This window comes from Myotis davidii, unplaced genomic scaffold, assembly GCF_000327345.1.
Source record: "Myotis davidii unplaced genomic scaffold, ASM32734v1 scaffold79, whole genome shotgun sequence".
NCBI classification, from domain to species: Eukaryota; Metazoa; Chordata; class Mammalia; order Chiroptera; family Vespertilionidae; genus Myotis; species Myotis davidii.
In genome coordinates, this window is record NW_006294339.1 from 8,879,414 (window position 1) to 8,891,756 (window position 12,343).

At 41.4% G+C, this 12,343-nt stretch overlaps 1 protein-coding gene across 1 annotated transcript in view; it reads left to right on the forward strand.

The window, feature by feature from the left end:
* LOC102756406 (nuclear factor 1 A-type) overlaps nt 1-9,492 on the forward strand; it is a 79,936-nt gene extending 70,444 nt beyond the window's left edge. Inside the window, exon 6 of the mRNA XM_006768380.2 lies at nt 2,326-9,492. Coding sequence (XP_006768443.1) covers nt 2,326-2,343 — 18 coding nt within the window. The 3' untranslated portion in view covers nt 2,344-9,492. The remainder of the gene's footprint in view (nt 1-2,325) is intronic.
* Nucleotides 9,493-12,343: the final 2,851 nt, after the last annotated feature.

Below are 12,343 nucleotides of genomic sequence, written 5' to 3' on the forward strand. Positions count from 1 at the left end.
GCCCAACTGTCCTCCCCTGCATGCCTGGGTCCCCCCCAACTGTCCTCCCCTGTAGGCCTGGTCCCCCAAAACTTACCTCCCCTGCAGGCCTGGGTCCCCCCCAAACTTCCCTCCCCTGCTGGCCTGATCGCCCACAACTGCCCTCCCCTGCTGGCCCTCTTATGTGTTGGAGTGATGGTCAATTTGCATATTACCTCTTTATTATATAGGATATAGATAGATAGATAGATAGATAGATAGATAGATAGATAGGTTAGTTCCAGGTATACATCAGAGTGGTAAGGCAATCATTTACTTTACAAAGTATTCTCCATCAATATTTCCAGGACCCACCTGGCACCATACATAATTATCACAGTATTATCGACTAGATTCCCGTTGCTTTATTTTACATCCCCATGATTGTTTTGTAACTGCCAATTTGTATTTCTTACCCCCTTCACCTTTTTCACCCAGTCCTTCTCCCCTCTGACAATCACCAGTCTGCGCTCTGTGTCTGTGAGTCTGTTTCAATTTTGTTTATTTATTTTGTTCTTCAGATTCCACATGTAAGTGAAATCATATGGTATTTATCTTTCTCTGACTGACTTATTTCACTGAGTATAATACCCTCTAGGTCCATCCATGCTTCTCAAGTGTAAGATTTCATTCTTTTTTTATGGCTAAGTAGTATTCCATTAAATATATGTAACATAGCTTTTTTTTTTTTAATCTATGAGTCTGTTAATAGGCATTTGGGTTGCTTCCATATGTTGGCTGTTGTAGATGCTGCTGCAAAGATAATAGAGTGCATAAAGGAGTTTATTATCCTTGTATCACAGTTGATCATCTGTGCCTCTTAGCACCTTTCGTACCGCTCACGGGCTTTCTCATGTTTCGCGCCATCTGTAAAGGACTGCTCACAAGTTTTCTCGTTTTTCACGCGCCATCTGTTATGGACCTTAGATGTCAACACACTGTCTTGTCCACATCGAATGACGTGATCTCATTGGTGGAAACCATGCAGGTCAATCTACAAAAAACTATATAATTGCACGAACGCATAAAGCATTGCAGTAACATTGTATTTGGTCATTCGTATAGTCTTCGTCTTCAAGTTCCTGGCGCTTTTAGAAATGCCCTCTCTCAGAAAAAGGAAGGAAACCAACGAAACTGATACACTTCCTTTCATGTTGTTCCATTCTAAGGAAAACGATGAAATGGATAAAAAAAAGTAGTGCTATACCTTATAAACTGTGGACTTTTCAATTCATTTAGAGTGTACAACGTCCTCAATCCACAAGCAAAAATGAAGTATAAACAGTTTCTGCTATCAGTGGCGAGAGACTGGATAACAGCTGACAATAATGAAGGCTCTCGGGAACCAGAGACAAATCTGTCCGACCCTTCCCCTGGGGGTGCAAGGAGAGCACCTCATAAAGACCCACCCAAAAGGTTGTCAGGTGATATGAAGCAGCATGAACCTACGTGTATTCCAGCGCGTGGAAAGAAAAAATTTCCTACGAGAACCTGCAGAGTTTGTGCCACCCATGGAAAAAGAAGCGAATCTAGATATTTATGTAAATTTTGTTTGGTCCCTCTTCATAGAGGAAAATGTTTTATGCGGTACCATACGTTAAAAAAGTACTAGGAACTTTAATTGTTTAATTGTTTTTGTAAATAAAAATGTTATGATTATTGAAAAACAACACCTAAAGTGCATTGTGATCTGTAGTTATGATGATTTAAATAACGTGCAGTTTGCCGAAAAACGTGCGGTCCCTGACGTATATCTTAGAGATTTCTATGCAGTACGAAAGGTGTTAAGAGAATGCAGCAATAACATCTTCGGTGCCTACATCTCATTGAATAAATGCTGTGAAAATCATCAAAGGAGACATTCATCACCACACAAAACCACTCCCCTCACCGATTCTTCATTTGATCAACTTTTCTTTGTTGAAAACCTTCTATTGCAGGCACTGTGCTAGGTACTGAGGATCCAATGAAAAACAAGGTGATCCAGTTTCCTGCCCTTGTGTAGCTGTCCTCACCAGACTATAAAACCATATGTGTATTTCAAGTGGACGTAAATACTTTATTTTGTGGGACACACTCTGAACGTTAGCAAACCCCAATGGAGACACTGAATTTCAATTTTAGAGGAGTAAGATCAGTTTCAGTGTCTCAAGATTTACTACTATTTGTGGCTCCTTTACTTTTTCCATGAATCCCCCCCTCCCCTTTATCCCTTACAGATCCTGATTTCACAGTTGGAAGGACAACTTGTAAATATATTATTTTCTACATTGAACCTCTAATTGCTCTTTTCCTTTTCTCTTCCAGTCCTGGTACCTGGGATAAAAGTCGAAGTGTCCCACCATCCACCAGACAGACCACCTGACCCCTTCTCAACTCTGTAACATGGACGCATCCTCAACCCAGCGCGGTTACAACTTCACTGTCAGGGGAAGGGGAGAATCAAATCAACTTGTACATGGAAACAGCGAGCATTATGGTCAAACAGCAAAGGCCATAACCTTTTGGGATTTTTTTTTAACTACTTTTGGGACTGTTGTAATTTTCTCATATGGTGCTGGAAATAGCTGGGCTTTGTAACATATGAAGTGTTTTCATGGTGGCGTGAGCATCAGGTGATGTGGCTAGAGGAGGTCTACCCTTGCTCACTGACTTCCATTGTAACACACTTTCCTTACAGAGCCTGGCTGTTTCACAGTATTCCATGAATTTACCCACACAGGTGTGAGCCTCCGCGAGCAATCAGGAGGCACATGGAAAACTAAATCTTTTGTAGTAGCTGAGATCTGCAATATATAACTTACGGGACAGTCAAAGGGCAATGTTTTTCTGTAACATATTGGAAAAAGAAAATGCAGTTATGTTCCTTTTTTCCTTTTTCTGTTAGCTTGGTTTGGTTCGGCAGTCAGCAGTTCAATCTATAACATGGCCCTCAAGGACAGTGAACCCACTCACGTTGCAGAACAATTCTGAAAACGGCAAACTACTACTACTATTCAGTTTTGTAAAAGTTTTGAAATGCTGCACTTACGTTAAAAAACAACAACATTTTTTCAACAATTTCAACAATGACACACAAATTCACATGGAAATGGGGAAGATGGTCTGTTTTGACAGAAACTGACAGGAATCAATCAAAACAATCGAATTTTGAATTGAGTAAAGTGCAATTTCATTGGATAGCTAAATATCTTTGTAAGATAGAGATTGTTGAAAATTCTATTTTTGTTTTTCAAGTCCTTCCACCCCAGGACTCTAAATTATTGGGGTAAAAAACAGCCTTGCAAGAAAAAGGGGAGCTATTTTTGCTTTTTATGTTTTTTATTGTTAAACTTGTATCCCTTTAAAAACTGAAGGAAAATTTAAAAAAAAACACAAAAAAACAAATCTAATGGTGCTTTTACCACAATATGTTAACTACATTAAATGCTAATTAATTATTTTCTGTTATCAAAGCACATAAGTAAAATGAAATCATGGTATCTGTTAATTTCATAAGCTAGAAGTCACTATAATGGATTATGCCAATTCTGAAAATTTTTACATGTATCTGGCAACATAGGATTTATCAGTTATCAGACACTTCATTGTACCAGAGATTGTCCACAAATTTTAAAGACCTTTGCGCCCCTGAACTGGGCTATGGGAAAAATCATAATAATAATGAAACCAATACTGACAAAAATGCTGGTGCCCACTCAGATCAAGGGTACTTGTTAGGGAAAAAAAAAGTTTGCACCCCCAAATGTCCTGTATCTTATGTAAAAAAACACACAAAAAAAGACAAAAAAAAATAATAACAAAAAAAAGTGCAAGTGATTTTTCTACCAGACAGTGAAGCACCCCTTTGCTTCCCATGCAACTTCCAGAAGATTTCCTATACTATACATATATATACGTTCTGGTTGGCAAGCCCTGCTGATCAGAGAAAGTCTCTGCATGTTCTAGTGTTAGTAACTAATTTTTATATAGTTAATGTAGGATAAAGTAGAGTGCATTAAGACACAATATTGTAATCCCTACTCTAGGCACTTGCCTTTAAACTATGTTTTCCAGCCCTTCAGAAGGGTTCTACTACTGTCCTATACAATCAAGTAACTGAAATTCTTGGGAAGACACTTTGCTCCTCATCTTCCCCCCCCAAAACAATGTTGTTTTGTTTTGTTTTTTTTCCTTAATTTGCACGAAAACAAAAATTCCATATCAATGTGCCTTGCCCTGGATAGCGATTATTTGTGGAATTGTTGCACATGCTCCTCTATTGAAAGGGGGTTTTCCCTAGTCAAGCATTTGGAGACACTTTTTGTAAATGTGACTTTTATGTCAGCCATTGTCAGTTTCAACATCTAGAACTAAATAGAGAGTTAGTCGTTCCGCAGATAGGAGTAGTCTTTATTGTCCTCTGTGGTCAGTGGCAGTGCTATTCTGAGATCTGTAGATGCTTAGAATATCAGTATTTTGGATGTTGCTGCATTTTACAATTTATTTGGAGTCTTCCTTTATTTCCCCAACCCCAGATATATGAAAATATGCAATACCTGCTTATATCGTGTAGAAAAGCTTAGCGATGATTAATTTTTCTTTTATTTTTTTTATTTGACCAAAGTCGGTGCTGCACTTGACGCAGTGTGTTTTGGGTGTTTGTCTTTGTACTTTTGTTGTGATTTTTGAATGCACGTGCGCAGGAAGGGCTCCTCTTAGAGAAGCAGTCAAACTGTGAAGCACTAAGCTGACCCTGCTTCAAGCAATTTTGTTTTTACAACTGTTCCTTTCACAAGCAAGCCTTAAAAAAAAAAAGACAACTTCCTTTTTCTTCAGCTCCCACACCCCATTTTTCTTAGCAGACTGCAGTCAATCCACATTCAATAAAAAGTATATAATGCCCATTTTTATATGCACGTTTTTAAACTTCCAAGTTCTGAAAATTGTTTACTGGTTATCTCTATTTAAGGAAAAAAAAATAAAATAAAACATTTTGGATTTTCATATGTGTCTGATAAGTGGTTGAATAGTCGTTTGGCGCTGTTGTATGGTGTGGTTGTCAGTATATGGTGTCACTTCCTATAGCCAGCCAGCATACTTTGCCTTCCCCCTATAGCACTTAGCTGGGCATTACTTTATTATGACATATGTGCACTAAAAAAAAGAAAAAAGGAAAAAAAAAAGAAAAAAATAGCAGCTTTCAGTGCTTCACAGTGAAGGGAAAAAGCCTAGACAAACATTTTGTCAGAACCTTGCAATAAGCCAAGGTATTACCAGTAAATTGGTTGTATATACAATAAAATTGCACCCTTTTTTTAAAAACAAAACAAACTAAGCAATAGTTTGGGCAGTTTTAGTTGTTTTTAGTGAGCATGTTGTAGTCATGACTGCAAAGAGAGAGAATAAACTGCCCACTCAGAAGATATGTAATTTGTATTGTTGTATAGTTTTATTGATTACACTGATTTATTCTACCCTATTTTATAATGCAGGACTTTTGTAATGTTGTTTAAATGAGGAAAAATTTCTGTCAAATTAGCCTAGTGAAACTTCCAATTGTTCATTATAAAGGCAGCGTTCATAGAATTGCTTTCTTTCTCCCCCGCCCCGCCCCCTTTGGGAACTGGATTTAAGTTTAAAACTTTCCTGTTTCCTTTTTGTTGTAAGTATTTAAATACAGTTATTTTTTTCTCTCAATGGTATAGCATATTCCTATGCTTGAGAAGTATAGGTCTACTGAAAAACCATTGTAAATGGACGTTACAGGTATGCTGTATTTTTTGAAGGTATTTTGTTGTATTAAGTTTGATGAAGCTAAAATTAGGGAACTCTGAACAGATTTGCAGGAAGAAAATGTTTTAAAGGCTTTAAAACATTAAGGAGGCAGTCTAGGGTGAAAATGAACAGGGGTTAAGTATTAAATACACTAAGTTACATTTTTGTTCCTTTCATTGTCCAGAAAGCAGCAGGAAACTGTAGTTCAGTGGTGATCAAGCAGGAAAAGAAGCAACACCCACCGTCCGCGTGTTTACCTTGTTAGAGTAGAAGCCCAGAAAGACCTTTGAGGAAGGCGTGGGGCCCATGGGACCGGGTGTGTAGACTGACAGACAGACAGACAGACAGACGGAGGGCTATCGGCATTGGAAGGCCCCGCCCTCCATTCAGAGACATATTTCAATGTTTTCTCTTCCATCACATGGCATTAACAATATCGGCAAAGATAACTTCCTCAAGCCACTCTCCTTTTTTTCCCCCTTTGGGAACTGAAGTCAGAGGCACAAACACTAAATCCGAATAGTTTTCTACCTACTTTTTTTTTCTGGCCCCTCCCCCTGCCACAAAAATGCGCCTCTTCTGATCCCTCCCACCACTCTGCCATCCCCGAGGCTTTTTCTTTCCTTTGAGATCTGAACTCACTTTTCCATTTCTTCACGCCCTGGCATGAACAGCTATTTCGTACCAGCTTCTCCCCACCCCCACCCGCCCCTCAGTCAGGCGCGGGCTGCTGGGCATCTGCCCCAACACCTGTGCCCTCCACTGGGACAGTCCAGTGAGCAGGGACCCTGCCTCTCAGAGGCATGGCACTCAGCCCGCCCTTGGGCATCTGCAAATCCCCTGGGGAAGTTGCTCCTGCCCTTTCAAGCTCATCCCCACAGGCCTTGCAGCCTGTAGTCAGTGTCAGAAAGTACTGAGGAAATCTGGATGAAGAAAAGCATTTCTCCCTTGGGATTCTCTGGGGGGAGGGTTTCTGAGAATGTCATTTAATGTACTTTGCATCATGTCTCTGGAAATACTTTATGGTCCATACTGGTGGTGGTGGTGGTGGTTTCTCTCTCTCTTTCTATATCTCTGTCTCTTTCCTTCATTTCTCTCTCTCGCTTTTTTTTTTTTTCTGGTAGCAGGCCTCCCATAGAACAAATTGCAAACACACTGACATGGTCACGTAAGGAGAGCTTCAGTGGCACCTCATCCCCCTCCCAGACCCGTCCTTGGCCGTCTCAGTCTCAGAAAGCGGCGCTGCCCATGGGCAGAGCTTTCATTCCCATCGGCTCCTGAGGCCAAGTTCGTCCTGAAGTCAATGCATGTATTTACCATTTGACAGCCAACCCACTCTGCCTTCTCCACGTCCAAGGCTGTGCATTCGTCCAATTAGTGTCATGTCTGTTTTCCTTTCATTTTTCCCAATAAAAAAAAAAAGCAGTGGGATGAAAATTGCTTTGATATATAGCAGGTAACATTGAAGCTATTCCATAGCACTTAACTGTAGTGAATTCTGTGTCACCAATTCTGAAAATCAATTTAATGTTTCATGCAAATCCATTACATGGTGCTATTACAGGCTGACAAAATGATTTACACCAATGTGACAACTTGGGCTCAATTCACTCTGCTTTCCAACAGTGTAAATGCATAGCAGTGTTTATCTGCATGACAACTATGCACTAATCTGTCTGAAAAAAAAAAAGAACTATATCAACTTTGGTATCTACTTTCCGTTTACTTCAATCCTTGCCTTTTTGGTCATTGTTATAATGCCAGCTTTAGGACAGAAAGAATTATAAGAAAACCAGCATAATACCTGATATATTAAAATGTAGTGCCTGTGAAATCTGTATTATATTGCTCTTCTGAAGTAAGATTTTTCTACACCGGTAGCCTTCGCTGTCATCAGTCAGGACCTTCTGGTATAGGTGATGTAAAATAACCGTACAATATTAATGCATGCTATTCCATAATGCTTAGTGAACTGTATGAATATTACTCAAAGTTATGTTAGTCTTTTTTTTTCTGACTTGGTTCTTGTCAGCTAGGTTTAAAGGTATTTCACTGAGAACGCAAATTCTGTCTTTTCTTGATTTCGACTGTTTTCAGTATTTTGGAGGTATACATTTACTTAAATTCAGTATTACTTGTGTTTTTGTTTTCGTTTTTTGTTTTCTTTTTCTTTCCTAGGGGACAGGCATGGGTGTTTGATTTCAGAAATCAGGCCCTGGCAAGACTTTTGTCTAAAAACGAAGGTTTCTGAATTTCAAGAACTGCTGCAAACACCCTCTGCGGACATTTCCAGGAGAGGGGCGTTCTCCTTGCCCGCCGCCGAAGCTCCGCTCACCCGAGCGTTTTCTTAATGGACAGTGCTCAGCCAGGTACCCATGCTTGATCCGTCGTCACACCAGACTTCCTCATACGAAAAGGAAAAAAAAAAACGAAAAAAAATTCTTTAAGAAATCACTTGGCTATTTAGTTTTACGCACAGTTGCAATATTTTCTTCAAAAATAAAACTGTACAAACTTTGGGCCCGATTCATAAGAAAAAGACATTTGCTATTAACACGGGATTTTTAAAATAGACTTTTTTGGTCTCAATTTGAAGGTATTTTCCAAATTAAATAAATTTCATCTCATTTTTTTTCCCAAATGAGTACCCACCTGTGTTTTATGCCCCAAAGGGCTATGAGGGGGACAGGAGAGTGGGGAGCAGATACCAGAAACGCCCAGGAAGATGAGGGTGACACCTAGACCCGAGCAGGAGGGGTGGCAGCGTGTGCCAGGCAGCATGGGTTTCACATGTGGACTCCTATGCTGTTTAATTAAAAAAACTAATTTCCAAAATGTGTCATCACCAAGTCCTACTGTGTGAACTTTTCTATTTTTAATCCCTGAGGACAAAAATGTCCAAAAAATCAGGCTGTTTTTCCTGCTGTTTTGATGCTCAACTTCTCAAAATAACAAAAGCTTTTGTTTTCCCTTTGGTTCTATTTGTTATTTTTATTATTATTTTAGTAGGAGTCTATAAATTAGCACTTTAAAAAAAACAAAACATCTCAACCCACGGTCACAAGGCCACTGGCTCCTTGGGGATGGAGATTTGAAAGCTGCCAGCTCCATGCTTCTGCCCTCCTCTCAGATGGCATCGCTGAGATGCTAACTAGCCCTAGGGCCAGAGCTTCATCAGGTTCTAGAGGTCCTCAAGGAAGACTTTCAAAGGCAAACACACGCTCCCCCTTCCCCGACAGTCATGACCTCTAACCCGGAACAGAGTTCACTGGAGACTTTTCCACCGCCCTTGGAAATCTGTCCATTCAAGATATCTCGGTTTTACATTTCAAATTGCGGGGGAAAGGGGGGATGGAACACTTCCAATGATAAGAGATCCGTTGTGAAACTGAACACTCCCGTGTTAATAACTTGGTTTGACATTTGTTTTTATGAGCCGGGCCCCCTGTGCCTCTAGATTACTTGTATTGACTTTCATAGTTAGCCTTTTAGTTTTACTGTGTTCTGTGAAAATTTGTAATTGGTTGAGAATCACTGTGGGCGTCCATTCTTATTCAACTAAATCTCCACAGGTTTTTGAGCTGGTGTGGATTAGATTAACTCTTGTATTCAACCATTAGTGCTACCACCTTCTCACATTACAATACAATTACTGGAAGCAAGTACTGCATTTCCTATGCAACAAAAAAGGAAAAATAAAAAATTGCTAATGCTATGGAAACTGTGTCATCATTTGCTTTCAGTCATGCCTGAGTGGTAGTATCTGAGTGCCAGTTATGGGTGTGGATCGAGGTTCCCTCTGAAGACTGGTCTTTCTGCACCGTGGAGTTTGTGTCGTCCTTGATGGATGTCAGGCACATGACACCCTTCCCAGAGCTCTGATGGGCAATAATGTTGGTTTTTTCACCTACTTGAACAAATACAGGACTTTACACTCGCATAGTGCTTGGTATGTGCCTGATACTGTTCTGAGTGCAAAGATCCCATATAAGGAGTCAGGAATGAGTAACTGTAGGATACAGCTGGGGAACAAAAGAGAAAGGTGGGGTTACCTGGACCTAGGAACTCCCAAGAGGGACCCCACACAGCTGATACTCCGATCTTTACTGAGAGGGGTCCCCACGAGGGTGGGGGCACCACACGGCTGGTACTGAGCCCTGTGGAGGATGTGGGGCATCTGGTGCCTCTAAGATTAGTCCTGAGGGGACAGGCGCGTGGGTGCTGGGAGAGCTGAGAGGAGCCAGAAGCTGTTACATCCGCCCTCTGCTGATGGCATGTGGCAGACAGCAGCTGAAACCTGAAAGGGTTCCCTTCTCTCCCTTCTCTCTCCCCCAGCGCTCCTGCCAGTGCCTCTTACTGGCCAGATCTAACTGTAGCCCCTGGCAAGGAAGTCTGGACAACACAGTGAGAAAACTATTAGCCCCACAGGACAGGGTATAAAAAGATGGGCTTGGATGCCAAAGATGATGAGTCAATGGCACAAATATCTTAACCCATTTAATCTCCAACCACCTAATGAGAGGGGCACTATTTTTATTCCCATTGACAGATGAGGAAACTAAGGCAGAGAGAAATTGAATAACTTATTCAAATAATGAGTAAATGACAGTTGGGCTTCTAATTTAAGAAGTCGGGCTCTAAATTTCATCCTACAATCACTATAATATATTGACTGAATTATTTATTTAATAAATATTGTTGAGTATCTATAATGTGCCCAAAACTATGCCAAGGCTAGGAGTAGTAGGTAAATAAAGACCGGGAAACTCTTCTTGTGAAGTATACAGTCTAGTGCAGTGGTTGCCAACCTTTTGGACCTCATGGACCACCAGTGATCCACGGACCACCGGGTGGCGACCGCTGGTCTAGTGAGCAATACTATTCAAATAAACACAGCAGCAAAGACCCGCATGGAGTTGTGATGAGTGTCAAGGATGCACATTGCCGTAAAAGCCCAGGGAGACCAGGAGGCCAGATAGAAATTAACCAGGCAGATGGTCAGAATGGGGTGCTTGGGGGTGGGGAGGAGAATGCTCTGAGCAGAGGGAACAGCCTGCACAAAGAGCCTGTAGCAGAATGGAGCTTGCCGGCTGTGAGGGCCGGGAAAAAGGCCTATTTGAATGAAGAGGAGAAAGGAGAGGAAATATGATACAAGATGAAGCTTGACATTGAGGTCAAGGCATCGCAGGACTTTGCAGTATATTAGGGACTTTTGTCTTACCCCTAAGAGCATCATGAAACATGTATCAGTCAGATTGGGCTACATCTATGCTGTGACACAAACAAGTCTAAAAAGCTCAGCAGCCCACAGCAATAACAGTCTACATCTTATTTTGCATGTCTGAGGCTTTCACACAGAATCTCCTGATTCTAGGACCCAGGGTGAGAAGCAGCTGCCATCTGGCCAGTGCTGGGTGGAAACACAGGAGCGTGGCAAGGCAGGCCCTGGCGTTCACAATCCCATCGGGATGGACACACCCCTCGGCTCAGAGTGTGTCTGGCTCAACAGGACCAGGCAGGATAATCCTCCTGGCAGCAGCTAGAGAACCTGTCACAGACTCAGTGGAGGAAAGGAGGCAAAGGTGTGCCGTGTGGACATGGAGGCCAGAGGGATTACTACTGCAGCAGAGGCCGTGCGCCTGCGCCAGGGGGCCATGATGGGGCCGGAGAGAAATGGGCAGCTCAGAAGGACTCATAAGGATATTAATAGCTACTGGATATTGAGATCTTCTATGTTCAAAGAGCTATAGGTGATTTATGCCATTAAAAGTAAATATTTTCTCTCTTATTAGTATAGCGCTCAAGGAGGTATATGTACGGTCTGTCCTCACACTCATTTCCGACTCATGTACAGAGAGTCATTTCACACAACATGCCTTAAAGTGTAAGTTAGACAGAACCTATTACTGTCTTTCAGGCACTGCTCTGGCCAATAGTAGGCACTTTGGTCTTTAGTATTTGGAGTTAAGAATGAAAGTCAGGCAAGACCACTCCTTCATGGGTGTGTGCCCCAACAGGCTGTAGAGAGGCACAGGGCACAGGGTGAAGGCAATGTCGTCAAAAGCACAAACTCAGGAGCAAGGCTGCCTGGTTTGAAATGGACTTTTATTAGCTCTGTGGTGTTAGCAAGGGCCTCAGCTTCCCCATTGGTAGGACAGGAATAATAAAAACAGCGCCTAACTACCTCGCTCTGGTGAATATTTATGAATTGATATTTGTGAAGTGGTTAGCAGTGGCCTGGCACACCTACATGCTATGTAAACGCTGTAACTAAAAAAAACAAGCAGTTCCAAGCTGTGGAGATAAGCATTCTTTCAGGGCACTGATGGTGTAGGCCTTCTTACTTGTCATTTCCAGGCTTCTATGTGGGTGAATTCAAAAAACTTTCATGCAACTAAGTAGGGAAAAGTAGCAGCAAAAAAAAAAAAAAAAAGTTGAAGTTTTGAGGACAGACACACTTGGGTTTAAATCTTGGTTTCTCACTTCCTATCTGTAAAATGGGAATTAAGGTGAGATCTACCTTATGAGAGCAAGAGGGTTAAATAAATTCATGCATGTAGAACGCCCG